Source organism: Mus musculus, chromosome 4 (genome assembly GCF_000001635.26).
Source record: "Mus musculus strain C57BL/6J chromosome 4, GRCm38.p6 C57BL/6J".
Lineage (NCBI taxonomy): Eukaryota > Metazoa > Chordata > Mammalia > Rodentia > Muridae > Mus > Mus musculus.
The window spans coordinates 98,657,528-98,684,261 of record NC_000070.6 but is presented as its reverse complement, the minus strand read 5'-3'; the positions used below and the strand labels follow the sequence as shown (position 1 = coordinate 98,684,261).

The 26,734-nt window shown below is 43.3% G+C and overlaps 1 protein-coding gene and 1 pseudogene across 12 annotated transcripts in view; both read right to left on the bottom strand.

The window, feature by feature from the left end:
- Patj (PATJ, crumbs cell polarity complex component) overlaps nucleotides 1-26,734 on the bottom strand; it is a 324,044-nt gene that overhangs the window by 35,342 nt on the left and 261,968 nt on the right. For 11 of the 12 annotated variants that reach the window (XM_006502704.3, XM_006502699.3, XM_006502700.3 and 8 more), the window contains 6 exons: nucleotides 16,603-16,686; nucleotides 9,875-10,068; nucleotides 7,942-8,089; nucleotides 6,935-7,021; nucleotides 3,040-3,148; nucleotides 2,181-2,218 (listed from right to left, as the gene is read on the bottom strand). In XM_006502704.3, coding sequence (XP_006502767.1) covers nucleotides 2,181-2,218; nucleotides 3,040-3,148; nucleotides 6,935-7,021; nucleotides 7,942-8,089; nucleotides 9,875-10,068; nucleotides 16,603-16,686 — 660 coding nt within the window. The remainder of the gene's footprint in view (nucleotides 1-2,180; nucleotides 2,219-3,039; nucleotides 3,149-6,934; nucleotides 7,022-7,941; nucleotides 8,090-9,874; nucleotides 10,069-16,602; nucleotides 16,687-26,734) is intronic. The other variant, XM_006502705.3, reaches the window with a different exon arrangement.
- Nucleotides 17,933-19,912, bottom strand: Gm12846 (predicted gene 12846; annotated as a pseudogene).

Genomic DNA, 26,734 nt, shown 5'->3' with positions numbered 1-26,734 from the left:
AGCTGGAGTGATAGACTGTTGTGAACTAATGCTGAGAATAGAACCCAGGTCTTCTGGAAGAGCAGCCAGTGCTCTTAACTGCTAAGCCATCTCTCCAGCTCCCAAGTGATATTTTATTATTAGGTCTGTGAGTGGACCATGAGAAAATAGGGTGGGTATGAAAAGGCCTATTATAGTTTCTACAAAAACAAAGGACTAAAATGGCCTAAGAAATATAAAATATTCTCAAAATCTTAGAATGCTTTGGTCCTAACTCTATCCAAATTTTATCCAAAATTGTGTTTACTGTTGGTGCCTCTGACTACTTCAGCCCAGAGCGTCTGAGCTGCCACTCTAGTAGACACACACAGGACAAGTAAGCTTGGTTAAATTACAGCCAGGAAGGAAAGATGCCATTTTCTGGCATTCAGGAGGGACTTAGAATTACATACTCTGTGTGTCTTATTTTATCAATTTATTTTTGGTTTTCTAAAATAGGGTCTCTGTAGGCCAGGCAGGGACCGACTTTGTAGCCAAGGCTGATCTGATTCATGACAATCTTATCTTAGCCTTAAAAATGTAGAAATTACAGGCACGAGGCATCAGGCTCAGCATTTAATCCATTCAAAGTGTTGGCTTATAATATGAGTTAGTTTTATAAGCCCATGCTATAGATGAAAAAACTGAGGCTGACTCAATGAAAGATCAGTGAGCTATGTCAGATGGGCTGTGCCCCATTAAAGTGTGCCATTCATATTGGTGCTCCATGTTCTAGTCCCTGAAAACATGACTCTATTTTTGAGACAGTTTTTAGGATGAGACTGCTAGGGTGGGCTTTAATTCAGTCGGACAGGAATCCCCATGGGAGAGGCTATGTAACAGGAGAAGCTCCAGAATGGTGACACATATGAAAGTCACATGTGGCCACCACAGGAAGGCAGTCATCTGTAAGCCAAGGAGAGCTCAGAGAAAGTTAGCCTACACCTTAACGCCAAACTTTTCGCTTCTAAAACTGCAGAGAATTAACATCTGCTGTTGTAGACAGCAGTCTCTAATATTCTGTTAGGCAGCTCTATCTACTAAGTAAACGGTCACTGAGTGAATGTCAGAGCACAAGCTCTGACCAAATCCAGGGTACTGAGCTGAGCAGGAACCGCCCGACTGCGGTTGCTTACTCTGGTTACAACAGGACTGGAATCCCATCACTACTCTTGAACCTCAGGCTTGCAGTCCAGGAGATGAACCAAAGTCTACTTTCTAACATTCTGAAGAGCACACACTAGCTGAAAATCAGTGTCTGAACACTGTGTATGAGCTGGAATAAACCTCACATGATCTTTTCAAAAGAACAATTCCACAACACACACAAAGCCTTTAGTAAGAGACTGAAGATGGACTCCACGGTCTCATGTATGCTAGCCAGGTTCTCTACAACTCAGCTGCACCCTGCCCCCGCCATGGCTTTGGATCTGATAGCTTCTTTTCTAGGAATTAATCCTGAGGTGATTATTCAGGATATAGGCAAAAATGTACACATAGCAATGCTTGCTATATAAGGTAAAAAAGTAAACATGGGGGCTAGAGAAACGTTTAAAACATTTGCTATTTTTTTTAGAGGATGTGGGTTTGACTGCTCACAACCATCTATAACTCCTGTTCCAGAGGCACGTCTGGCTTCTGTGGGCACCAGGCATGCACAGAGTATACAGATACACATGTGGCAAAACACTCATACACAGATCCAAAAAAATAAAAAAATTTAAAAAAAAAAGAAAAGACAAAAGAAAAAAGGAATATGCTAATTGATTAATGAAAGGAAGAGAATTTTAAAAAGTTCTAGGCACACCCAGTCAATGGGGTGAATTTTATATAACCAGGAACAATCATGCTCTCTGCTGACATGGCTCCAAGTTCACACAGCAAGGTACGAAGATGAGCTATGAGAGAATGTCCAGCATTCTGTTGTGTGAAATTTAAACACACACACACACACACACACACACACACACACACACACACACACTATTATGAAAAGGAGATATTAAAAAAATTCACAATGGTCACTTACATGTTTCAATCTACTTTTTAAAAGTCTATTTCTATTACTTAATTACTTTAGTGACTTGGAATAACATATAACATGACAGATTACATTCAGAGAGAAAAATGTTCAAAGTAGAGTCAAAAAACAACTAACTTACTCTGATTATCTCTACAGTCCTTGGTTCCTCCTCTGTGCCTGTAGGAGGAGAAGCAAGACCATTCACTAATGCTTATGATCAGACCTAATATGCCTAAGAACAACTGTCTAGATTTTTCAAGAAAAGACTCTACAGCAAGTGGGCTACACCCTTCCTCAGTACCAGGACTGAACTGAGTCTTCAGGGGCACTATCCCAGTGTGGGCAGATGTGGCCATAACCATTGGGTCTGACCAGAGCTGATAGGCTGCAGCAGCAATGGCCTGCCTGACACATAGCTACTCAGAGCTGGGGAATAATACAGCTATGTTTCATTGTGCATTTTTCTGCCCTACTCAAAGATAACCCTCACCCAAGGGGGCCTTAAAACCCCCATCTCCCTCCACTCTGTTCTCCAGGGCATGTGGACTTCTCACCCCCTCCAGGTACCTGAAATGTATTCATTTTCTCTCTGTAAACAAACAGTTGCACTTCCTGATGCACTCGTAAGTTTTTGCTTTTCTGTTGCTCATGGGATCTGTGCACCTCTCTCCTGCTTCCTCTTGAAATAGGCCACACTAAGTAGCTTAGGCTGACTTCAAACTTTCCTTCCTTCCTTCCTTCCTTCCTTCCTTCCTTCCTTCTTTCCTTTTCTTTTCTTTTCTTTTCTTTTCTTTTCTTTTCTTTTCTTTCTTTCTCTTCCTTTCTCTTCCTTTCTTCCTTCCTTTTTTCTTTCTTTCTCTCTCTCTCTCCCTCTCTCTCTCTCTTTCTCTCTCCCTCTCTCTCTTTTTCCAGAGCTGAAGACGGAATCCAGGGCCTTGTGCTTGCTAGGCAAGTGCTCTACCACTGAGCTAAATCCCCAGCCCCGACTTTGAACTTACATTTCTGTGGAGGATCTGAAGATCTTTTTGTGCCAACCAGGTTTTGTAGGCTGGTGATGACTGGGGCAAAGGAAGGCCGACAGCTGCTGTGCGCACTGTGCTGATCCCCCTGAAAAGGAGACACTGTGGTCACTTATGTGCAGGCACTACCATGGTCCTAGAGGCACACCCTTCATCTGAGCCTGCAGGGACTGAGGTTGCCAGACATCTACAGACCATTCTGAAAAAGTCAAGAAACAAAACCAGTCACGGCGCTCACCCCTCCACCCCGTCCCATGCAAACACTCGCTCTTGTGTCCCCCTGTGGATGTTCTCTCTCAGTCATAGTAGAAAGACATTTGAGCTGACATGAAATCAAGCATTTCCCTAGTTTGCTAGTATTACAGCCTTCAGTGACCAGCCCTGTCCTTTGAGTAAGCAACCAACATGACCCAAACTACAGCCCTGTCTTGCTTAGCCAGTGTGTAGAGCTAAACCAACAGAAGGGAGACTGCGTGCAGACTTCTAGGGGAAGCAGTCACCGTGACGCGGAAAGAGCAGATTTTAGAGGTTTCTTACTTTTATAATCTGAACATTGTCCTATAGGCAGAATGGTTCAGGCCAACCTGTTATAGCTGCATTTAACTGTTTCCCTCACTTAAATAGATAGTTGAGATTTATAATATAAAGTCACTTACAGCTAGTGACTGTCTAAAATCCCACACATGAACAAAGGCCATTCTAATGTAGAGCACATCATCTCTAATTTTTCTACTCAATCATCAAGCCTGTGCTAAATTATCATGAAAATTTAAGCTAAGACCATATCACTATTACCATTTGGCAAATTACAACGTGTTTTGGTTCTGAAACAGAGTCTTGTTATATAATGTGGGTTGGTCTTGAACTCAGATCTTCCTAAGCACAGAGATCATAAGTATGTGCCATCATGCCTGGCTGGAGTTTCTTTCCTTTTCTTCTCTCTCTCTCTCTTTCTCTACTTCCCTCCCCTCCCTCCTCCTTCTCCCTTTCCTCCCTCCCTTCTTCCCTCCCTTTCTTTCTCTCTCTCTGTCTGTCTCTCTCTCTCTTTCTTTTTTTTAAAGATTTATTTATTTATTTCATGTATATGAGTACACTATAGCTGTACAGATGGTTGTGAGCCATCATGTGGTTGTTGGGAATTGAACTCAGGACCTCTGCTTGTTCTGGCCCCGTGATTTATTTATTATATGTAAGTACACTGTATCTGTCTTCTGACATACCACAAGAGGGCATCAGATCTCATTACAGATGGTTGTGAGTCACCATGTGGTTGCTAGGATTCGAACTCAGGACCTTCGGAAGAGCAGTCAGTGCTCTTAACCGCTAAGCCATCTCTCCAGTCTCTCTCTCTCTCTCTCTCTCTCTCTCTCTCTCTCTCTCTCTTTCTTATTTTTTGCTAAGGATCAAACTCAAGGCTTCATGCATGTCAGACTGATGCTTCACCCACCACAGCTTAACAGTCATTTATTTAATTGTAGAAGAACTTTTAAAACGTTTAATATTTCTGAAATAAGAAAGATTTCAAGTAAGCAGAAAAGTTATAAGAATTATAACTTTTTTTCATGATACACACATATAATATATAATTCCAGCACTAGGGAGGAAGAGCCAGAGGGGCCTGACCCTGGACACACATTTGGGAGTCTCTCTCATAGAAACAAAAATAAAATGAAAAACAAAATGTGTATAATTTCTATTTTATACATAGAAGTATCTTGTTATGTATGTATATATGTGTATATATATATGTGTGTGTGTGTGTGTGTATATACATACATATATATATATATATATATATATATACACACACACACCATATGGACCAGCCTGAAGCACTGGATCTGGAGCTATAAATCATCATGTGCCATGATATAGGTGTTGAGAATTGAACCTGGGTCCTCTGCAAGAATAACAAGAGGTTTAAACCCTAAGATAACGTTCTAGCCCCCACATATTCTTTATCACATACTCTCTACTTATCAATTAATTCATCTTCTAAAGTTCATTAGACCATAGATTATAGACACCTGAATACTTTAGGACAGACTGATGTTTGGTGTGGCACAGATGTCCCATGTGACCTAAGCTGACACACCTTTTTTGCTATCTAACTGAGCATGACCTTGAACCTGTGACCCTCCTCCCTCTACCTCCCTGGGTATTAGGATGGCAGGTGTCTGTCACCATACCCAGTTTATATGGTGCATAGAAATTTATGAATCGGCCGTTATACTTAACCACGATTAAACACCACACTGTAGAAACTTACAGTGAAGTAAGAAATCCAGCCAGCTGTTCATCCGGGGGAAGAACAGTTTTCCCTCTAGTATGGCTCACACTGTACCCTCATCTCCTGTGTGTGAGGCTTCAATGGACCCACTCAAGACAGGCGAGTCTCCCATCAGACAGGTTTGCCTGAGACTGCTGATTGCAGCTCCTACTGTCAACTTACGTCTCCACTGAATCCTGACTATTCACTGGTGTGTCTATGTTATCTGCTAATTACAGAAGCCAGGGGTGGAGTGGAGAATCGGTATTTCACAGTGTGGATTAGGTTTGATTGTTTTGAACATTCTTCTTTCTTTTTGAAATTGTATTTACATGTATGTGTGCATATCTGTATGAGTATAGGTGTCAAACTCCCTAGAACAGGAGTGAGACAGTTATGAGCCACTATGTAGGTTCTGGAGACTGAACCTGGGTCCTTTTGGAAGACCAGCAAGTGCTCTTAATTAAACCTTGGACCATCTCCCCACATGCCATTTTGAAGATTCCTCAAGTTAAAGCAGCTAGTCTGTGATCCTGTTTGATCAATGACATAGATTTAAAATTCTTTTATTATGTTTGTGTGTACATGCATGTGTGTGTGTAGAAGCACATGCCATAGTAAGTGACAACATACTATGACACACAGATAACATAGAGTACAGAGGTCAGAGAAAAACTTTTGGGAGTCAGTCCTCTTCTTCCATAAGAACTCCAGGGATTAAAGTCAGGTCATCAGGTTTGGTAGCGAGTGCATTTAAGCACCGACTCACTGGCCCTCCATGCTATCTTTTGTTGTCCATTTTCTCATACTAATAAGACAAAGCTGCAGCTAAGGGCTCTGCAGGAGCAGTGATGCCAACCACAAATCCAAGACACCTTAGGCTGTGGGGAGGGTACAGCTACGATGTAACTAGGAGAGAACTAAAAGGCACATTTTAACCTCAAAAACAAAAAGGCTAGGGGGTCGCATGTAAATGTCTACAGCTGAATCATGTGCCAAGTGGGACTAAGAGCAGTCACCAAGTGTGTCAGCCATTATAACACATGCACACAAATTACCGTGAAAATACTTCATTAAAAAGGTGGTACTGACATCAGTCTTGCAAATAAATATATTTGCTAACTTGCAAAATGTCACCCACTAATACCTCCCCACCAGGAGAGAAACCCCCAGACTTGGCTCTCTGAGGAGTGCACCGTTAACTGCCCTCAGCGTGTGTGAGTGGCGATTCACAACTTAACTTTATAGCAGTGTTTAACTGGATGCACAGAACAACGTTGTGCTAATGAGGTCAAATTGCCACCAGATGTTACCTCTTTTTTTTTTTTTTTTCCTTCTCTAAAATAAACACAGCCGTGTACACGTGCGCACAGGCAATATTGAACACCGAGAGAAAAAAACAGTTCTAAGAAAACACAGGCAATAAAGGAGAGAAAAATTTCTTAATGAATTTCCACCCCACCTTCCATTTTTATTTCACACACATGAAAGCACACTGAAGCTGGTGTTGTGAACATGCAGCACGGAAGATATCATTTCTAAATAACCGTGTATGAAATGGAAACTTTCCCCCAGGAGGCACATAAGGGTGAGAGAGTCAACAACCTGGCTGTTCTGCGAGGTCTTCCGAGAGGCGGCCCAGGAACCGGCGCGGAGTCTCCCAATCTCCAGCTGGACAAGGCCCTGGACACACTTGGGAAGGCAAGAAAATCAGAAGTGCGATGTGGCAGCATTTATGATCTAAAACACTAGTGCAGGCCTTCAGCCATCTCTGCAGCAGAGGTTTACCAGAGGATAACCAGGTCACCAGGCAAAAGGAGATCCAGTCATCCAAACCCCAGACAAAACAGCAACGCAGCACCTTCAAGTGCACTAAATGGATTTGATATCAGTGTGCCTTTCTCCCCTTCCATCTCCCTTCCGTCTGACGAAAGTGATCATAAAGAACGCAACAGTCCGGAAGTGGGAAACAGCAGAGAGGGAAACCCAACAAGAGACAGTTCACAAATCCAGGCCCCTTGAAGAGTGACTGAGAGCTGTACCAGGAACACGATTATTAAACAAACCCTCTGTGTGCACAAACTTCCACAGTTGCTTGAAGATCCACTGGTTGCAACCAGAGAGGAAGGAGTTCCAGGAGGCAGAGCCCCTCAGCTGAGAAGTCTGAGCTGCAGGCTTCCCCAAGCTCACCAGAGCCCAGGGTGGGAGCAACCTGCCCCAGCAGAGCTTAGTGACTCTGCTTTCAATAACCAGTCTAGCTGAGCTTTAGCATTCCCTCCATCACTAAGTTGCGGTTGATTGATACCGAGGAGAGGGGATGGACTCCCTGCTCTAGGAGAGCGCACACTGTCCAATAGGCTGGATTACCAACAAGTCTGGCAGTTAGAGCGCTCACTAACACGAGCAACTGCCTCAAATCTCCAGGCAGCTTCCTCTGTCTGCTTAGCCATCACGATAGCGTTCCTTTAAATCTGTTCTTGGACATTTGGAACAATCACACGTTATATTTTTGTAAGAACATAGCAAAAACATCCAACTAAGGTCAGGCGCACTGGGACAACTTTGTGAGCATTGATCATCATGGCTAGGTGGGAAGCCGCTTAGGGACTCACCTTCAGGATGGTGGCCACTGTCTCCTGTGAGGCGTGTCTCATGTCCTCTCCATTCACAGACAAGATCTGGTCTCCTCGAATTAACCTCCCATCGAGGTCTGCGGCCCCGCCTTTCACAATGTCAGAAATAAACACTCCACTTCCACTCCTGTTAACATCACCAAGCATTGTGGGATTGGCACAGCGAGGTAGTTATGAATTAAAACTGGACATTCTTTATAAAGACTAAAGATCTAAGAACTAGAACTCAGAAGTTCTAAAACCAATCCATCAAGTCCACTGCCATCCACTAACTTTCTAAATAATAAACTTTATGCTTAGATTATGCCCATTTGTGCTATGTATTGTACATCTATCTTTGCCTACTGTACTTCTATTTTTATTGGTGGTGATACAAACTCTGGTGTGTGTGTATGTTTGTGTATATGATTTTGTGATACAAAATAGTAATTTACTTTATTATTATTATTATTATTATTATTATTTTGAGACAGGGTTTCTCTGTGTAGTCCTTACTGTCCTGAAACTTGCTTTGTACACCAGGCTGGCCTTAGAGATTGGCCTGCCTCTGCCTCCCAAATGCTGGGATTAAAGATGGGTACCGCCATTTACTTTTTAAAAGGGCAGAATTTGTGGCCTGGCATATAGAGGTCCAGGGCTGACTGCTTTCTGCTGTGAGTGTGGGTCTGGGGTGACCCCAGCACCCCACACAGACACAAAGTGAGCAAGCTATTCTCCTAGAGAAGAGCCTATAGCTAGTAACTTCCTTTTCATAGAATATGAAATCATTTATTAATTGCTCATATATTTACATTAATGTATTCATGTTTATGTGGATATGTGCATGCCCGCACACTCATGGGCAGCAAGAACAGCATGTGGGACTCGGTACTTTTCTTTCAGCATGTGGGTCCCAGGAACCTAAGAAGTCACCACTGTGTATCCTGAGGGTTAAGAAGAATCATCTGAGGAAGGTGTTTAATCACAGGGACAAGCCACATGTGGCAGAAGATGGCTTTTCCATAGAGGTGTATGAATAACAACAATGGAAGTAAATTCCCTTCCATCCACTCTACCTGGGCAAAACACAAAACACACTCTAAGAACAGGAACAAGTCTGTGCTTTGAAGGAAGTGAGGTCACAACACTCTTGCCTTTTTTTTTTTTTTTTTTTTGAGTTTTCTTAAAAGCACTCAGAAACTTCCTCATATAACTCCATTCTTAAATGTGTTCTGACAATTGAAACCTGTTAATGAGCTGCTATACATTTCTTCCATTCCTTAGTTACTGCAAACATATGCAATAAACATCTGCAAGCACACCTTTAAGGAATTATGGAATTGTTTGTCAAAAGGATTTGTAAACTTTAAGAGATGCATCTGACCCTTCACAATGGAAAGTTTCATGCTGAGGAATATAAACGATCCTTTCAGACCAAGTCTGCAGTGCAGGTGAAGGAGGGTCACCTCATCTATCTATCACCTGAGAGCAAAGAAGAACACTGTGTGTGGTGCTGCACACCAGTCATCTCAGCTAAGACAGGAGTGCTGTGAGTTTGAAACTAGTCTACACAGTGAGCTCCTATCTCAACAAGCAACCCAAACTAGAACCTCCATTCTCTGCTTGGGATGTCCCCAGGTAAGAAGAGAGCAGCTGAGCACTGTCTCAGCAGTTGCTCTGGACTCAAGTGTGTAAGAGAAACCCACAGATACTGCCCTAGGCAGCCACTCTGATCCTTACTGTGGAGCTGAGTGCAGACTCAGCAGCCCAGCTAGAATCAGGTGTGCGCACTGGGTCTAGTTGTATCTCAACATGACACATCTTCAAAACCCATCACTCGTTCACTGTAGGTTTTCTCTTTCAGCGTTTAAAAGCATTAGTCCCCATATGAGGAAAAGGAAAGGATGACCCCGGCTTGAAGGCCCATCCTTACCGTTTCCCAACAATGCTCAGGCCTAGTCCTCGGCCAGTCTTCTTCTGCAGGTCCACAAGGAACACCTCCAAGTTCTCCTCGTCTCTGTACTGTGCTTCATCTCTGTATACCACCAGCCGCACCTTCTGGGGGGTCTGCCTCAGGGCTGTGATGGCTTCTTCATGGCTGGAGCTCCGCAGATCAACCCCATTAACCTGTAACAACAGCCATCCTGAGACGGGTGTCTTACAACAGAGGCTTCAGCCTGCTGCTGCTCCTTGATCCAACCAGTGAGAAATCTCAACAGCGTTCCAACTACATTCCCAGAGTGCACCATGTGAGCATCAGGAGTAGCAGCTGCTTCTCACTTAAAGATGCTACTCCACAAAGAGCAGAGGGTGGGCTGGTGCTGTGGAATATATTTACATAGCTGCGAACTTCATTGTGGAGATAGGGGAGCTGGTGTATGTGTGTGTGTGTGTGGTATTGCATGTGTGTGTGGTATTGCATGTGTATGTGTATGTGGTGTGTGTGCAGTATGCATATGTGTTGTGGGTAGAGTGTGTGTATGGGATGTGGGGTGTGTGTGTGTGTACCCCTATTTATTTACTTATTGAGGTTGAAGAGAAGTAGCTAGTACAGTTATCAGCCCAGTTAGTATCCATGGGCTGTTTGCTGTTATACTTGACATCTTTGCTCTTTTTGATTTGTCTGTTTGTCTTTGACTCTTTGCAATGGTCTTACTGTGTAGCCCTGGCTGTCATGGATATGCTACACAGACCAGGGTAGCCTCAAACTCAGAGATCTGCCGCCTCTGCCTCCTGAGCACTGGGATTAAAGGTCTTCATGGTTACAAATCTGGCTGGCTCTTCACTCTTAATTGCTCAGATTACATCATCTTTAGAAGTGGCCCAGAAGGAAATAAAGGATAGGTGTTTCCAACAGCTTCAAAGAAGCCCTTGAAGACTTCTCATTTGAATCTGATGGCACGGGCACAGAGAGGCTACCACCAGAGAACTATGTTACTGGGGACAGTTAGCAAAGACACAGTTCTGTTGGCAAGTCACACGAATGTGGGCAGCTCAGAGTCCCTGAGTCCCATTCTCTTGTTCTGTTATACGGAGATCTAGCTAACCTGTTTTTCTAAGGAAATATTTCCATAGTGCTTGTAATGCCAGTCCTTATGGATCCACCCCCGGCTTCATTAGTGAACATTAGCTGCATAAATACTTCTGATATCTCCACATATACACATAATGTACTCTGTTCACACTCATCCCCTTATTACCTTCTGTACCAACTCTCTTCCTCATCTTCCTCTTTCCAAATAGTTCCCCTTCCACTCATATAACTTCCTCCCACCTAGACATACAAGACAAACCATGATACTTGACTAAGTCTGACTTATTTTGTATACATGATGCTACCCAGTTCCATCGATTTTTCTGCAAACTTATTTGCTGGATTTCTTGTTCTTTCAGTGTGTGATTTTTTTAGTTCTTCAAATATTCTTAGTATTGACCCTCTGTTGTATAAATAGCAAGCAAAGATTTTTTTTTCTTACTCTCTCTTCTGCTCTGGTTAACAATGTCGTTTGCTATGCAAAAGCTTTCTAATTGGATGCAAATCTGTCCTCCCCCCTTTCCCCTTCTGAGACAGGGTTTCTTTGTGTAGTCCTGGCTGTCCTGAAACTTGCTCTACAGACTAACCTGGCCTGGAATTCAGCAGAGATCCTCCTCCTGCATCTGCCGCCACTGCTTGGTGTCCGTTCATTTCTTTTTTTCCTTTTTTCTTTTTTAAAGGATAGATATTATATATAAGTACACCAGAAGAGGGCATCAGATCTCATTACAGATGGCTGTGAGATGTGGTTGCTGGGAATTGAACTCAGGACCTCTGGAAGAGTAGTCAGTGCTTTGAACCACTGAGCCATCTCTCCAGCCCAGTTCTTTATTTCTTAAGTGACTGGAGTCTTACTCAGAAAGTCAATGCCTATGCCTACTCTTCAGTTGTTTCTCCTCTTTTTCCTACCAGTTTAAAGTCTTGAATTATGACTCTCTTAGTTACTTTTCTATTAATATGATAAGAAGTTACCATGACAAGGCAACTCACAAAAGAAAACACTTACTGGAGCTCGCAGTTCTAGAGGGTTTAAGGCCACGATCATCACAGTGGGAAGATGACTATAGTCCGAAGTCCCAAAGTCTTCCAAAGCCCATCATGGCCCGCCATGCAGTAATAGCCCATTCCTTGATACCAACTTATATCCTGGTTACTTTTCTATTGCTGTGACAAAACTCCATGATCAAGGTAACTCATAAAAGAACAAGTTTATTGGGCTGACAGTTTTAGAGGGTCAGTCTATAGCTACCATGTCCAGGGGTGTGGCAGCAGGCAGGCAGGCAGCAGGCAGGCAGGCAGGCAGGCTTGGTGCTGGAGTAGTAGTTGGGAGCCTTTATCTAATCTACAAACATGAGCTTGAACTTTTGAAGCCTCAAAGCCCACCAGTGACACACCTCCTCCAACAAGGCCACACCTCCTAATCCTTCCCAAATAGTTCTACCAACTAGGGGCCAAGTATTCAGATATATAAGCCCATGGGACCACTCTCATTCAAAGCAACACAGCGGTATTGGATATATATTGAACTGATAAATAGGGTGAAGCAAGAATCTAGTGAATAGCCAGTTTTTTTTTTTTTTTAAACAGACACTGTTTTTCTTCCAGTGTATACTTTTTGTCTATAGCCAAGCATCTGTTTTTGTCTTGGCACTAAGTTGTTTTTATTATAATTGTTATGGATATTTACTCGTACACTGCTTATACCAACACCCTGAAATATACACTGCTACCATTTCCATTTACAGATGAAGAAAACAAGGCATGGAGAGGCTATGGACCTTGACCAATGTCACACAGCTAACAGGTAGAGGAGCAGTCAGCATATGAAACCAAGCTTTTTTTCTTCCCAAATGGATATGTGTGTATGTGTGCACGTGCGTGTGTGTGCATGTGTGTGTGCATGCATGTGTGCGTGCGCACACGCACTAACATACAGAAGACAGAGGTGACATTGACTATCTTCTATTGTTCTTTTCTACCTTATATATTGAGGCAGGGTCTCCCACTTGAATCCAGAACTCACCAGTTTGGCTAGTCTCAGTAGCCGGCTTGCTCTGGGGATGCTCTGTTCCCACCTCTCAGGGCTGGGATTACAGGCCGTGCCTACTTGCTACTTCTGTGGGTGTTGAGGAGCTGAACTCCAACCCTCATGCTTACACAGCAAGTGGCTTGCCCACCAACTCATCACTCTGGTTCCTCACCAAGACAATATCTCTACTCTAGTCCTTTCACCATGCGGTCTCCTAGGTAAGCCTGTGAACAAGTTATTAGAGGAGGCGCCACAGAGTTCAATACACTCGATGTGATTACTGAATTTCTACAAAGAAGAAACTCAGGGGCAGGGTAGCTTTGGACTCAAAGTTAGCCACTCCCTCCAGGTGACATCTTGGCAAAGGCTAAACAAAGGGGAGACTGGCTCCCACGTGGCCAGGTAGAGGCAAGAGTGGAAGAGCTCTTGACATGTGACTTCCACCTCTTGTTCTGATGCAGCCCTGCATGGCCCCTGCCTGTCTTTGAACTCAGCCCCTTCATCTGTTGCAGTAAACACAGGCATGTTTACTGCAGGACAGAGACGGGCGGGCTGCAGAAATCCTGCAGAACTGTTTTCCTTGTGTAGGAAAACACTCACTGCTCCTTCAGGCCACTAAACGCTTTCCTATGTTAGTGAAAAAACCCACCAAACAGAGTGAAGGCCGTGCCTCTAGGAAACTTGAATGGATTACTTTCCTAGGGTCCAATAGATGGCACACAAGACCACTTCTGTTAGTTAAAACACAAAGTAACCAACCTCAAGGACTGAAGGTGGACTTCGTAAGTCTTCTCAAAGGCCTCAGCAAACACACGGATAATTGAAGGCACTGTCATTGAATTCTAACGTTACGAAGACAATCTCTACCAAATTCAGGCACTAAGGGGCCTGCTCAGCTCAGAGCGACTTCAGCCCCGTTTCCACTCGCTCAGGCGGCATGACCACACAAGCAGTGCGGTGCAGCCTGGACACTGTGGCACCATTCCACAGTCCTCAGAAAAGCAGGCTTAGTCACAGCACTGCTCACTTGTGGTGGCAGGAGCAGCCTCCTGCTTGAGAAGGGCTCTTGGAGGTGTCACTGTCATCCTTTCAGTAGGATGGCATGCTACTCTCGGTTTCCTGAGATCAGCTGTCACTCATTCCTGCCACTGTGCTTTCGGCCACAGGCAGTACCTTTGGAGCTGTAAGCCAGATAAGCCTTTTCCCTTAAGCTGCATTTTGAGGTACTCTGTTGTGCCAACAAGATGAATAATTATGAACAGATAACATTCCAGCCATGGCAGACCAGCTTGCAGAACACAGAGGACCCTCCTGAGCAGAAAATGTACTTACAGAAGAAAGCAGGAAAGCAGCTATAACAAAGAGACATAGTAGTTTTTAAAAATGATATTGTGGATGGACTCCAAGGCCCCTCCCACTGAGCCATGTGCCCAGCACTTTAATGTTTCTGACTGGTGTGGTGGCCGCTCTCTGAAAGCTAACAACTGAGAAACAGGTACAGGACTATTAGGAATTCAAGTCTGGCAGCCTCTGCCAGCCTCAACTATAGTCTGAGGCTAGTCTGAGCTACAGAATGAGGTTCGCTCTTAAAACAAAAGCAAATGTGGCTTAACTTGTGCTGATAAGATGCCTGGTTGGGTAAAGTCACTTGCCATCAAGTCTGATGACCTGAGTTTAATCCTCTGAGCGCACATGTACACACGTGTGTTCATATACATTATAGGGAACAGATGAATAAAGGTTAAAAGAGTTTTTGTTTATGTTTTTATTTTTAACTAAATCTCACTGTGTTGACTACCCTGCCCTTGAACACACTCTAAATCTCTGGCAGGCTTTAGACTCATGCAGCCTCCTGAGTGCTGGGACTATAAGCCTGTACCAACAATCCTAGCAGCAATCCTAGCAGTACCTAGTTTCTACTGAGGTATAACTGATATAAAATCAGGTATGTATATTTGCATTAAAAAACTATTTTATATGTATTGGTATTTCACCTACACATATGGCTATGTACCACATGTACGTCTGGTATCCACAGAGGTCAGAAGAGTGTTGGATCCCCCGGCACTCATGTTACAGATGGTTGTGGGTACTAATAATTGACCCCAGGTCCTCTGGTTTTCCCATGCTGTGAAATGCTGAGTCAACACTGAAACTCCTACATTAATATTAAAGCCATTAATCTTGAAATGTCAACTATAACAACACTGAAATGGCTAGAAAATCTAGGAAGAATAAAACAGAAACCAGAAGTCCCCCAAACTTTTGACCACTAAAAACCAGTGTTATTTGCAAATGCATCCATGCTAATTGTCAAAGATGTTCTCCTTGTTATCTCATCTCATCCACTAGGCCTTAATAAGTGCACCGGGGACACCTCCCAAGCCAGGGAGCCACAGACCCATGACCTGCAGAGAAGCCCTGCACAATGACCTGACCTTGATCTGCACTTAGCCGGGATTCTTCCCACCTAGGTTTCCCTCTTACTTACACTTCTGTTTTCCTCTTGGAAGGCAGAAATGAGCCACTAAGGGGGAGAAATAAAATCCTGTGGTGTCATTCATAATATGTTACATCAGAGATACAAAGCAAAAACTGCACATGCTGGCCATAAACTCTACCCCATTAAATTCATCCAATGAAAGAAATAGATGCTAAAGTCTCGCACTATTGAAAACTGTTTTAGTGCCACCTACCAGAGTGCTTGGAGCTGAATGGCGGGTGTCCTGCTCATCTGTCCCCAGCATCACAGGGTTCACTGTGCCACCATTTATTTTTAACATATTAATCTTATCAATGGAAGCTATCTCAGTGCATGAGTTTTGCTTCTCCTACTTTTGAAGATTGATTTTTCTTATTTTAATTATGTATATCTGTCTATGTATAGGTATGTGATGTGAGTGCAGATGCCCTCAGATGACCAGGTGTCAGAGTCTTCCGAGAATGTTGCCTTACCTGGGTTCTGGGTATCTAACTGGGTCTTCTGGAAGAATAGTACATGCTCCTAACTGCTGAGCCATCTCTTCTGCTCTCTGGAATCTTTTAAAAGACTTTAGCAGTTTTTCTAAATGATGGGTAAATTAAAGAATTTGGTCAAGTAGCTCACTGTTTGGTAAGTACTAGATGCCATCTAAGGGGAAAGAGTTTACAAAATGCTGCTGATGAGGCATGGCTTTCCTCTTTACAAATGGTCTATTAAAATCAAGGAAATGATTTATGGTGAAAAAGTTTTTAAATTGCAGTGTGCGTTGAAGCACGTGTCTGTATGTATGCTTTTAGCAGGGGATTTAGTAAGAAATAATAGTGACAAAAATCAAGTTGAAATATAATATATCTTATCTGAATTAAAATAATAGAACTATAAGTGGTACTTTCTTCTTCACTAAAAACATTTTCTCATATTTAGATAAAGGACTTCATGATTACAAACTAGTGAGCTGTTCAATGAACACTGAAAGGGGGAGAATCTGACATAGGCTTTGATCCACAGAAGAGAAATCACGAGGAAATAATTGAATAAAAGACAGACAGACTATCTGACCTATGGACTGACATCAGTCATGCTCACTGTTACAAAGTGCAGTCCAGAATGAGGTACCTCTAATATCTGGTCTCCAGCCCATAATCTTCCATCTCTGGCAGCTGCACCTTCTTCATAGACTTCATGGATAACTATAGCATCCTATAAAAAAAATTCCCATTAATTCTCAACAACCACAAACAACCTTGGGCAAGCATCCAGACGATGGGCAGCATCCCACAATTGGCGACTTGTAATGTTTCTTGCCTGGTATATACATAAAAAGCACAGTTACAGGCTTAGAAGTATAATTATGTTTTCCAAAGATGATTATTTCACTCCTTTAGGACAGAATTTGCTTCAGATCCCACGTTAAACTTCCCTCATGTTTTCCTGTTTTCCTTGAACACTGCTGCTGTGTTCAAACCTGAGGTGAACTCTGGGTCATTTACTTTTTACTGGTAATTTTAAACACAGTTTCAGGTATTTATTAGAAATAGCTCAAGGGTTCAGCCCAGAAGTGTGGCCTGATCAAGGGTTCCACCAGGCCTCATTACTTGTGCAATGAAAGCAAAGAACTTTGGGGAATGAGCTCGTGCTGAAGGAGAAAGGAGGTGTGGGAGGAAGCACTCAGAACCCAAGCATAGGTCAGCGGTGGGCTTGGAACCCTCTGCACTTAACATTCTAGGTCAAGTATGTATGTACCATCTGTGGCAGTAACCTGTGGTCGAAAAATGTAACTTCATTAATGAATTAAAAATAATTTTCATCTCTTCATATTAATAACCTCATTTTTTTGTTTTCTTCCCTCTTTTATTTTATATATATATATATATATATATATATATATATATTCTTCCTTCCTTCCTTCCTTTCTTCCTTTTTATGTTTTTGCTGTTGTTGAATTTATTACAGGAAGTTGACTGCCAAATGCTGTATGATACTTCCAACTGTTACTAGCTGATGATGCAGGTGAAGTCAAGGGTTGAGGAAACAGTCAGGGTTTCTGCAGGCAAGGTTCAAAGAGCCTCGATGTCCTCCCTAGGAAGTGGCCATGCCAACAGGTCACTAGGCAAATGACATTCCTCACCAACAGACACTGGGCCCCAAAGTCCACAGTCAACTGCACACACTTGGGATGGGCTAAGCAAATTGATGCTGTACAGAGAGGGCACAGCCTTGTGCCATCCACCTCTCCTATGTGCTGTGCTGAGCTAGACTCACTGCTGGGATACAGCAACCTGTGCTGAAGTTGGTGTCTTCTTTAAGGGATACTTGCAAACATTCCCTGATGCCCAATTATTTCAAGATACTTTATTTTCACAATGGGTCACAACATGAGCTTCAGCCAATGCACAAGCTACATACACTTGCTCAGCAGCTGAGGGCACTCGTTAGTATCTTGTTGGAAAACTGAATAAAAATCCATATAAAACAAACATTCCAAGTTTCCATAGGAACACAGTAAGTGTGACCCCCTATCTCCTAGCCTTCCTTACTGAATTCAAAGACATCCCAAACTGGCAGTAATTAAGTTAAATGGTTCCCCAAATACCTTAATTCAAGCTAAATTTACAGCTACAAGAATGGCATCTACACATTAGAAGCACTGGCTGCAGGGAGACGGTCCATCCCGCTCTCCTGGCACAAGGCATGGGCAGCGTGCCATCATCCTGCTCCTCCACCTCCAGCGGGAAGCCATGGCTCTCGATCTGTTTCATGAGTTGCCACATTGGCCGTGACATTACAGAGTAGATGTCTGGCCTCTGGAACCCACTGAAAGTAGAAGCAGCAGCAACGGTGCATGCACCCATGTCCTCAAACAGCATCCAACCACCCACATGCATTTCAGGCAGGTTACAGCGCTCCACGATCCGATCAAGGCCATCACATGTTGGTCCCTAGATGCTGGATGAGTAATACTTTTCATCTGGCTTGGGTCTCTTCTGCAGCAGGGCCTTCACATGGGCATGGTCACAAAGAATGCAGTTAAATGATCCATATACCCTATCATTCACATAATACATGAAGGTTTGCTCATTTGACTCATTTTCATCGTCAGAGCTGGGCTGCTCCTTCCACATGTTGTTTTTTTTTTTTTTTTTTTTTTTTTTGAGCAATGATGTCGACTGTGAGTGTGAAAGCTGAGCATAGTATCTGCCCGGCTCAGCTATGATTCTCACTCCAGAGTTTGATGGGAAGTACTTGTCCAGAGCTGGGTTGATTACACTGGTGATCTCTTCAAATTTAAGCTTTGTATACTCAGATCCAGGAAAGCCACCACCAATATCAAGCTGATACATGCTGAAACCAACTTCTGTTCCCATGTCAAACACACAGCGGGCATCCAACACTGCCTGCACGAAGGTCTCGGGGTCAGTACATCCACTGTCCACATGGAAGCTGTACTGGCTAGTTTTGTGTCAACTTGACACAGCTGGAGTTATCACAGAGAAAGGAGCTTCAGTTGAGGAAATGCCTCCATGAGATCCAACTGTAAGGCATTTTCTCAATTAGTGATCAAGGAGGAAAGGCCCCTTGTGGGTGGGACCATCTCAGGGCTAGTAGTCTTGGTTCTATAAGAAAACAGGCTGAGCAAGCCAGGTGAGGCAAGCCAGTAAAGAACATCCCTCCATGGCCTCTGCATCAGATCCTGCTTCCTGACCTGCTTGAGTTCCAGTCCTGACTTCCTTGGTGATGAACAGCAGTATGGAAGTGTAAGCCGAATAAACCCTTTCCTCCCCAACTTGCTTCTTGGTCATGATGCTTGTGCAGGAATAGAAACCCTGACTAAGACAGAAGCTGACACCAATGACGTCAATATTTAGCTCTTTTGCCTGTTCTAAGAGAAGCCTGCTGGTTTTGAGTGTGGTACCAGACTTGACACTGAGGTGACAAACTGCTTTGGAATCATCAGTGGCAATCCGCAGAACCAACTTTGCCTCTGGTGACTTTCATCAATTCAATTTCACTGTCAAAAGTCATCATCTGGACCCGTTACTAGCAGTGTACTTGATTCGAGAGACTTGTTTACAAGGATTTGCATAGATAATCCTCTCTGCAGGCACCCCAGGCCCCTGTACCAATTGTATTTCAGTCTTGCTTGCTCATCAAATCCTGTCCCAGTGGCAGCTAGGGTGCTCACTATGGCTCTGCTATCCTCACACTTGACTGCATAAAAGGGAGTGACACGGGGAAGAGCTTTTAGCCACCTCAGATGCTTCTTTAGAATGTCTCCGAGGTCCGCAACATAGAAAGCATCCTTATTGTCAGAGGAAGAGACTTCATTGATTTTTTTGGGTCCAGAATGTCCTTAGCAGTAAAGCCTTCATCGAACATATGGCAGTCAAACTCCTCCTTAGTAAAGCTGCTCGTGGTTCTCGATGTGTCTCCCACAGCACAGTGGCGCAGGAGGCCAGACCCACGGAGACGCCGCTGCCAAACCCCGAGGAGTGCCCACCCGCCCGCCTATGCCCGCCTGCCCACCCATGCCTCATCAAGCCTGCTGCAGACTCAGTGCTGAGCTGTTGGCTGAGGGCGGCCGATGGCTGCAGGGACTGACCCTACTTTTTCATAGAATATATTTTGGTCATATTTTCTTTCTCTTTCAACAACTTCCAGGTCCTCCTCACCTCCTTATTCACCCAACTTCCTGTTCTCTTTTCTCTCTCTCTTTCAAAAACAGACTTAAAAAGATACAGAGTCCAAACGAATACCACTAAAGACAAAAAAAGAAAAAAAAATACCAAACCAAAACACATCAAAAACAAGGAACAACAACAACATGGATTCTGCTTTGTATAGCCTGGCTTCTCCTGGGGATAGACCCTGCCTTGGAGTATGGTTGATAAACCCAGTGTCACTCCACTGAAGAAGTGATTTTTCCTCTCTTATCATTTGCTATCATTTGCATACAGCTGCTTGGTTAGGTGTCTATTTCCCTTTGTGCTGGGATTTTATCTGTTTTGAACTTGTGCAGGTCTTGTGTATGCTGCTGTCGTTTCTGTGAGTTCATGTGTACATGAGCCCTGTTGGCCAGAGTGTCAGGTGTGTGATCCATCTCATAGAATGAGCCTTCAATCCATGAGAGTGGCTGGTTACTCCTGTAACGTCTGTGCCACTATTGCACGGGTATATCTTGCAGACAGATCACTGTTGTAGGTTGTAGAATTTGTAGCTGGGTGATATTGATGATCACTCTTCTCTTCCAGTACTATACAAAGTACTCTCTACCACCAAAACCACTAGTCAGTAGGGGTGGACGTTCTATTTGGGTATCAGTTTGATTTCTCCATGTTTGATGATGTGAGTGATATCTTCAGCAACAGTTGCTGTTTGGTTATCATTTGGTTGTGGAGGGTAACCAACAGCCTTGGTGGTAGCTATGCTGTTAAGTAGGGGTAGTCTATAGGACCTCTTTGGTTAACTCAACAAGACATAACCCATTCCTGGCATTGGAAGTTTCACTTTGGGCATAAGACATCTATTTGGGGAATTATTTGTAGTGGCTTGTGCTCTCAAGCTAAGTTACCCAAAAACCTGTTTGCAGCGTCCTGCACGTAGGACAAAAAGGAGCCTGTCCCCAGTTGGATTTTGCCTGGTCAATAAAGTTACCAGTAGCCAATGGCTGGGCAGGGAGACAGAGGTGGGACTTTTAGGATTCCCAGGAAGGGGCCAAGGAAGGAGGAAGAGGAGATTCTGAGGGTGTAGGATATGGACTATGTGGGAAAGGTGCAGGAGGGTGAGAGAGCCGATATGTAGGTGCTAGGGGAAAGTGGCCCCAGGAGGGCTGCCTGGCAGGGTCCAGTGCAGCAAAGAGGAAATAGAGATTTAGTAAGTATTAACCCAGGAATAACAGAGGGGAGTGTGTGTTAGCCACGTGGAGATAGGGAGGGGCTCAACCTTTGAGCTATTTAAGGTATTTAAAATATAAGGCAATGTCCGTGTGTCTTCTTTCGGGAATCCAGAACATTGGGGCAAATAGCTATACATGCACACAAGCTGGGAAGACAGAGCAGATTAATCTAATTACTGTGTGAAAATGTGGTTCAGACAAACAATAGAATTTGTTCTGCCATAAAGAAGGATGATGTTATGTCATTTGTGAGAAGATTAGTGTGATTAGAGACAATCATACTGAGCAGATCAGGGCAGTCTAAAGCATATATTATATGCTTTCTCTTTTGTGGCACTTGGATTTTATACAGTCACATAAAATCATGCATGTGGAAGTGAAACTGTCTAGGGGACAAAAGGGCTAATGGGAGAGCCAGGATGAGAAAAATTAAGCAAATTAAAAAGAGTACTTTTGAATCTAAATCTCCTTACAGGTTTCCTGTGTCCAAGAAACACCAGCTATAAAGGCCTGGCACTGTTAGGAGTTTCAGAGAAGTGCTGGACTCTCTGCTAATGATGCTTATGATATGGAAATCCTTTTGTGCAAACTCCCAGTTTATTTCTTTGCCTTTGCTTAACCACTGCTGTGATTTCTCTCACTCAGTAAAAACAGAAGGAAACAACAGACACGCCAACTTGCCAATAGAAATGGCTACCTTTCTTGCTGTGCATTCTAACACTTGAAAGTGCACTATGAAGCGCTCTCTGACAGATATGTGAACTGGGGGTGACGGGCTCAGAAGTGGCGATCAAGTGCTAAAGTAGAAATGTACATTGATCCACTGAAAAGTAGGTGGATTTTGTTTTTGTTTTTTATTTGAAGTTCCAAATAAAATATCTACTTCATTTTGCCTTTAGAAATATGTTTAGATAAAAAATAATGGGCCATTCATGAGGAGGTGACTTGTATTTAAATGAAAACACGGTGGCTTCTTGTCTCACTAGCTGTTCTCCTAGACTTGGATGTTCTGCCCTGTGGATGCCTGCCTCTACTTCCAGTCTGTGCAGGTAGAGAGCACTGTTCTACACATGTGCGTTGGTAAGACACTACTTACCAGCACTGACAACTTCTTTGTTTCTTCTAGGCTACCATACAAAACAGTGTTTCTTAGATTTTCGGTGTGAGCCTAGCCTTTAATGGCTGAGCCATCTCTCCAGCCCCAAACAGTGTTTCATTACAAGAGCTCCATACATCCTAGTTGAGCAGCTTGCCCAGACCTTCCCACTTGCTTCCTTGACCCTGTTCCCTCTTCCTCTGCATAGTCTCTTCTGCTTTACTGTCCTCTGGCTCCACGTGAAAACATATCCTGTTTGGCTTCTCCCCACTCTTACTCCCTATTCTCCTTCCCTTTAGACTCTTTCCTTCCTCCATCTTCTACTAACATATATGCTGTGTGTATGTGTTTGCATTTAAAACTCTAGAATCTGTATCTGAGAGAGAACATGTGATCTCAATAGCAAGTTTCTGGTGTTTATCTATTCTCAAAGTATCCTATTAGTCATGTCTTTGTGGGTATCTGCTGGCTTAGTCTAAAGATATGTCTTTTTTTTTTTAAAGATTTATTTATTTATTTTTCATTTATGAGTACCCTGTAGCTCTCTTCAGACACACCAGAAGAGGTCATCAGATCCCATTACAGATGGTTGTGAGCCACCATGTGGTTGCTGGGAATTGAACTTGAGACCTCTGGAAGAACAGTTAGTGCTCTAAACAGCTGAGCCATCTCTCCAGCACCCTAAAGAAATGTCTTAGAAGACTAGATTAGGAAGCAGGTCTCTGGAGTAGGCTTTCTCTGTTCAAAGATAGATACTGGTACTACCAGCCATGGGATTAGGGGAAGGTCATTAGCTCTTCTGGAACCTAACAGTATTATCTACACCTATGGCTGATTGCCAAGTGTTAGCACAAAGAACAGAATAACTCTCTTGTTGCTAGTTAGTGAAGGCCTATGCATCAAAGATGCTGCACACTTGCCAGCTGAGCCATGCAGTCTTCCTGACAGCTAAGCAAGCAGGTACCATTAGGCCTGTTTGAAGAAGAACAAGTGTAGGCTTGCAGGCTTCAGCTGGAACAAGTCTTTGTAGCTTCTGACAGGAGAGATGAAAGTCCAGGCTCCCACCATGTGACTAACACATGTTTGAACAGTTTACAGTACTCGTCTACAAGGGCCAGGATTTTCCATATGACCAGTTCTGGAGAAATACTGTTGACTCAGTTCCACAGCAAAAGCCTTGAGGGCGTTAGTGGATCATTATACAGATTGTGATGAGAAAGAAGACTTGTGGAAGGAAGGAAATCTTGGGCCCAATGAGGCGTTGGAGATCTATGGATCTCAGTTGCAGGAGGTGTTGCAAGGTGAGGCCCACACTGCACCAGAGTGAACCACAGCCTTGTCCTCCCATCCCAAGCTCCACCTTTAACTCTGTTTATCGCCTTGTTTCTTTTCTTCTGCCTTTACCTCTCCAGAGCTCTTTTTGAATGCAGTTTTCTTTCTACAGGGCAGGATAACATAACCAACAACACGCTATATACCACTGACAGGTTGATGTTGAGATACATATAGATATCTTCCTTACATATGTTTGGAAAGGATGGAGGGCTTCAAGCATCGGATGCCCTCGCTTTCTTTTGCCTGGTAACTCCTTCATTTCATGGCATTCTCTCCTAGAATCAAGAGCCCACATTCTCCATGACTCATCCTTCCTGTGGGTCACCACTACATCCTCTGCACCTTTTAGCACATTACAGTTGTCTGTCCATGGATCCATCCTCCCAGCCCCGCTGTTTCTCTTCAGAACTGGGTCTGCTTCCCATTCATCTTTGTGGCTCAGTACTGACCTGGAGTAAGCACTTAATAAGCGTTCTCTTCAATGTTTATCGTGAAAACATCGGCAATAGAAAAAGGAGTTCAAGATGAGTTTGAGTGGAGCGGTGGGTAAGGTTAATATGTCTTAATTCTATTTCAACCAATCCTGACGGCGAGGCATTCACAATACAGAACCAAAATATTCAACAGAAAATGGGCGTGAAAGCCTTATGAATTCCAAGAGAATTTACTTTAACTCAGAGAACCATTTAAAGGAACCAAGCACGAGAGAGACTTAATTATCACCGAGCCCCACAAATCCCCAAATTCCTCCAAGGGGATTAAAGTCTGAATTGCTGGAAAAGAATTTGATAACACGTAATAATAGCGCCAGAGACAGAGGCAAAGTCACTGCACACTACAGCCCATCAATCAAATTTTCTTTACTGTTCAAGCTGCCAACAAGTAGATAAAGTAACTCATAAACACACCAATCACTCAGCAAAAGGCAACTTTACCGTTGTCACAATAGGCTCATAACACTTAAGGAAGCCATGTGTTAGAAAAATTAAGTAATGTCTTTGTGGGCTGAAGGGGTTTAAAAAGCTCTACACTGTGGGAATGAAAGTTTTATATTTAACACTTGTAGATATTCTGTAGATTAATTTAATAAGCATTTCAGGACAAAACCTTGGCTGGGAACTCTATGGTAGATAATTATGCAAGTCTGTGTCTACATGGCTTTGTTTCCTGCTTGCAGGCATGCTTTACATGGCTTGGATCACCCTAGAAGGGAAGCCAGTCTTTGCTACACTCGTAAAAGCCTCCAGCCACACTCCCTATGAGAACTCCTAAGGGATGTTTTAACCACAGAAAAGTTCCACATTAAATTTCACATTTAAGATGGAAAACACTTATCAGTATTCAAAAAAAAAAAAAAAGTGTCAGATCTTGTTATCTGGCCTTCAGGGGAAAACTGTTCCTAATGAGAAAGACCCACGAGGACCAAAATCAATATTAAATATGTTCTGTATTAAATGGGCATTTCTTTCTTTTGAAAGAAACCATGGCCCAGACTCCTGTGAGCCATGCCACTTTCAAAGATGACTAACTAGAGTTCTTGGCGGTCACTGTTCAGAAGTCACACAATGTCTTCTATGCAGTGACAGGCACTATGCTCTCAGCCGAAAGGCCAAGCCCACAAGTGCGGCTGATGTGGCGAGGACAGTAAGAGCCCAAACTACATTCAAATCTTCCCTGCAAACACAGGACTGAACTTAACCAAATATAAAACGCTGAGTTAAGCAGATGGAGTTTATCTCATTTTAAGCAAAACTGAGGCTTAAACCGTATCTGTTTAAATACAAAGAGCAGGTTCTTATGATTCTTCTTAAAACCCAGATTCTGTGAGTCTCAGTCTGTCTCTCCCTCCCTCCCTCCCTCCCTCTCTTCCTCTCTCCTTTCCCTCCTCTCACTCCATTGTCTATCTGTCTCTCTCTGTGGGTGTCGGTCTGTCTGAATCCAGGGCCTTATGTGCGCATGCTAACCCAGTGTTCTAAAACTGCGCTATGTTTCCAGCATTCTGCACGTAGCCCACTGGATTTTCTATGTTCATGACATTTAACAGTGTCAGTGAAGCTCTTAACTGAACCACATGCCATCTAAAGTCATCCCAGACTTAAAACTCCCGCTTTCTCCCCACATAGTCACACTAAATATTTACCATGTAGTAGATGTTAACTAGATAGTAAGGGTCCTGCAGACACAGACATTTAATTTTAGGAATATATATAGCAAATAAAGGGAGGAAGATTTGTCAGTACAGTATAAATGCAAGACTGAGAAAAGCCAACATTTCTACTGTTTCTCTTCCCATGGAAATGTCAACGTATACATTGTTGCTCTTTTTCCTGGTGAAAACATTATATTTTATTAGTTCTTTGAGTATTTCATTCATGCACACAATGTATTTTGATCATAACTACCCCGCCTGATCTACCTCCTTCATTGCCTTCTTTCAAGAAAGATTATGACACAAGGAAATGTCAGGTTCTTCTTTCTCCAGTAGCTGTGCACTCTATCTTTAGCACTAATAATCAATTGTTCACACTGGGGCTGGCCATGTGGGCTGCAATCCCAGCTGCCTGGGAGGCTGAGGCAGTAGCTCAGCCTGCACTGTAGAATGGGTTCAAGGAAAGACTGCGCACTGTAGTGAGGCCCAGCTTCTAAACAAGAAAGGAAGAAGACTGCAAACAAAGGCACAATCCAGAAAAGGCTCAAGATGAGCTGTGAGCTTCCTCTCCCAGCATCACACCGAAGACTTAGCTCCTGACTGAGTCAGGGTGGCTGGCACTAGTTCACTGGTTCATGAGATTCAAGAGTGAGAAGGGACTTGATCTCAGTTCCTCAGGAGAGCGTTATTGACTGAAGGCTAAATAAAGTCAACAGATGTTATACTTTTAAAATGCTAAACAATTTGGATGTCTCTAGGTCAAGTGTATATTAAA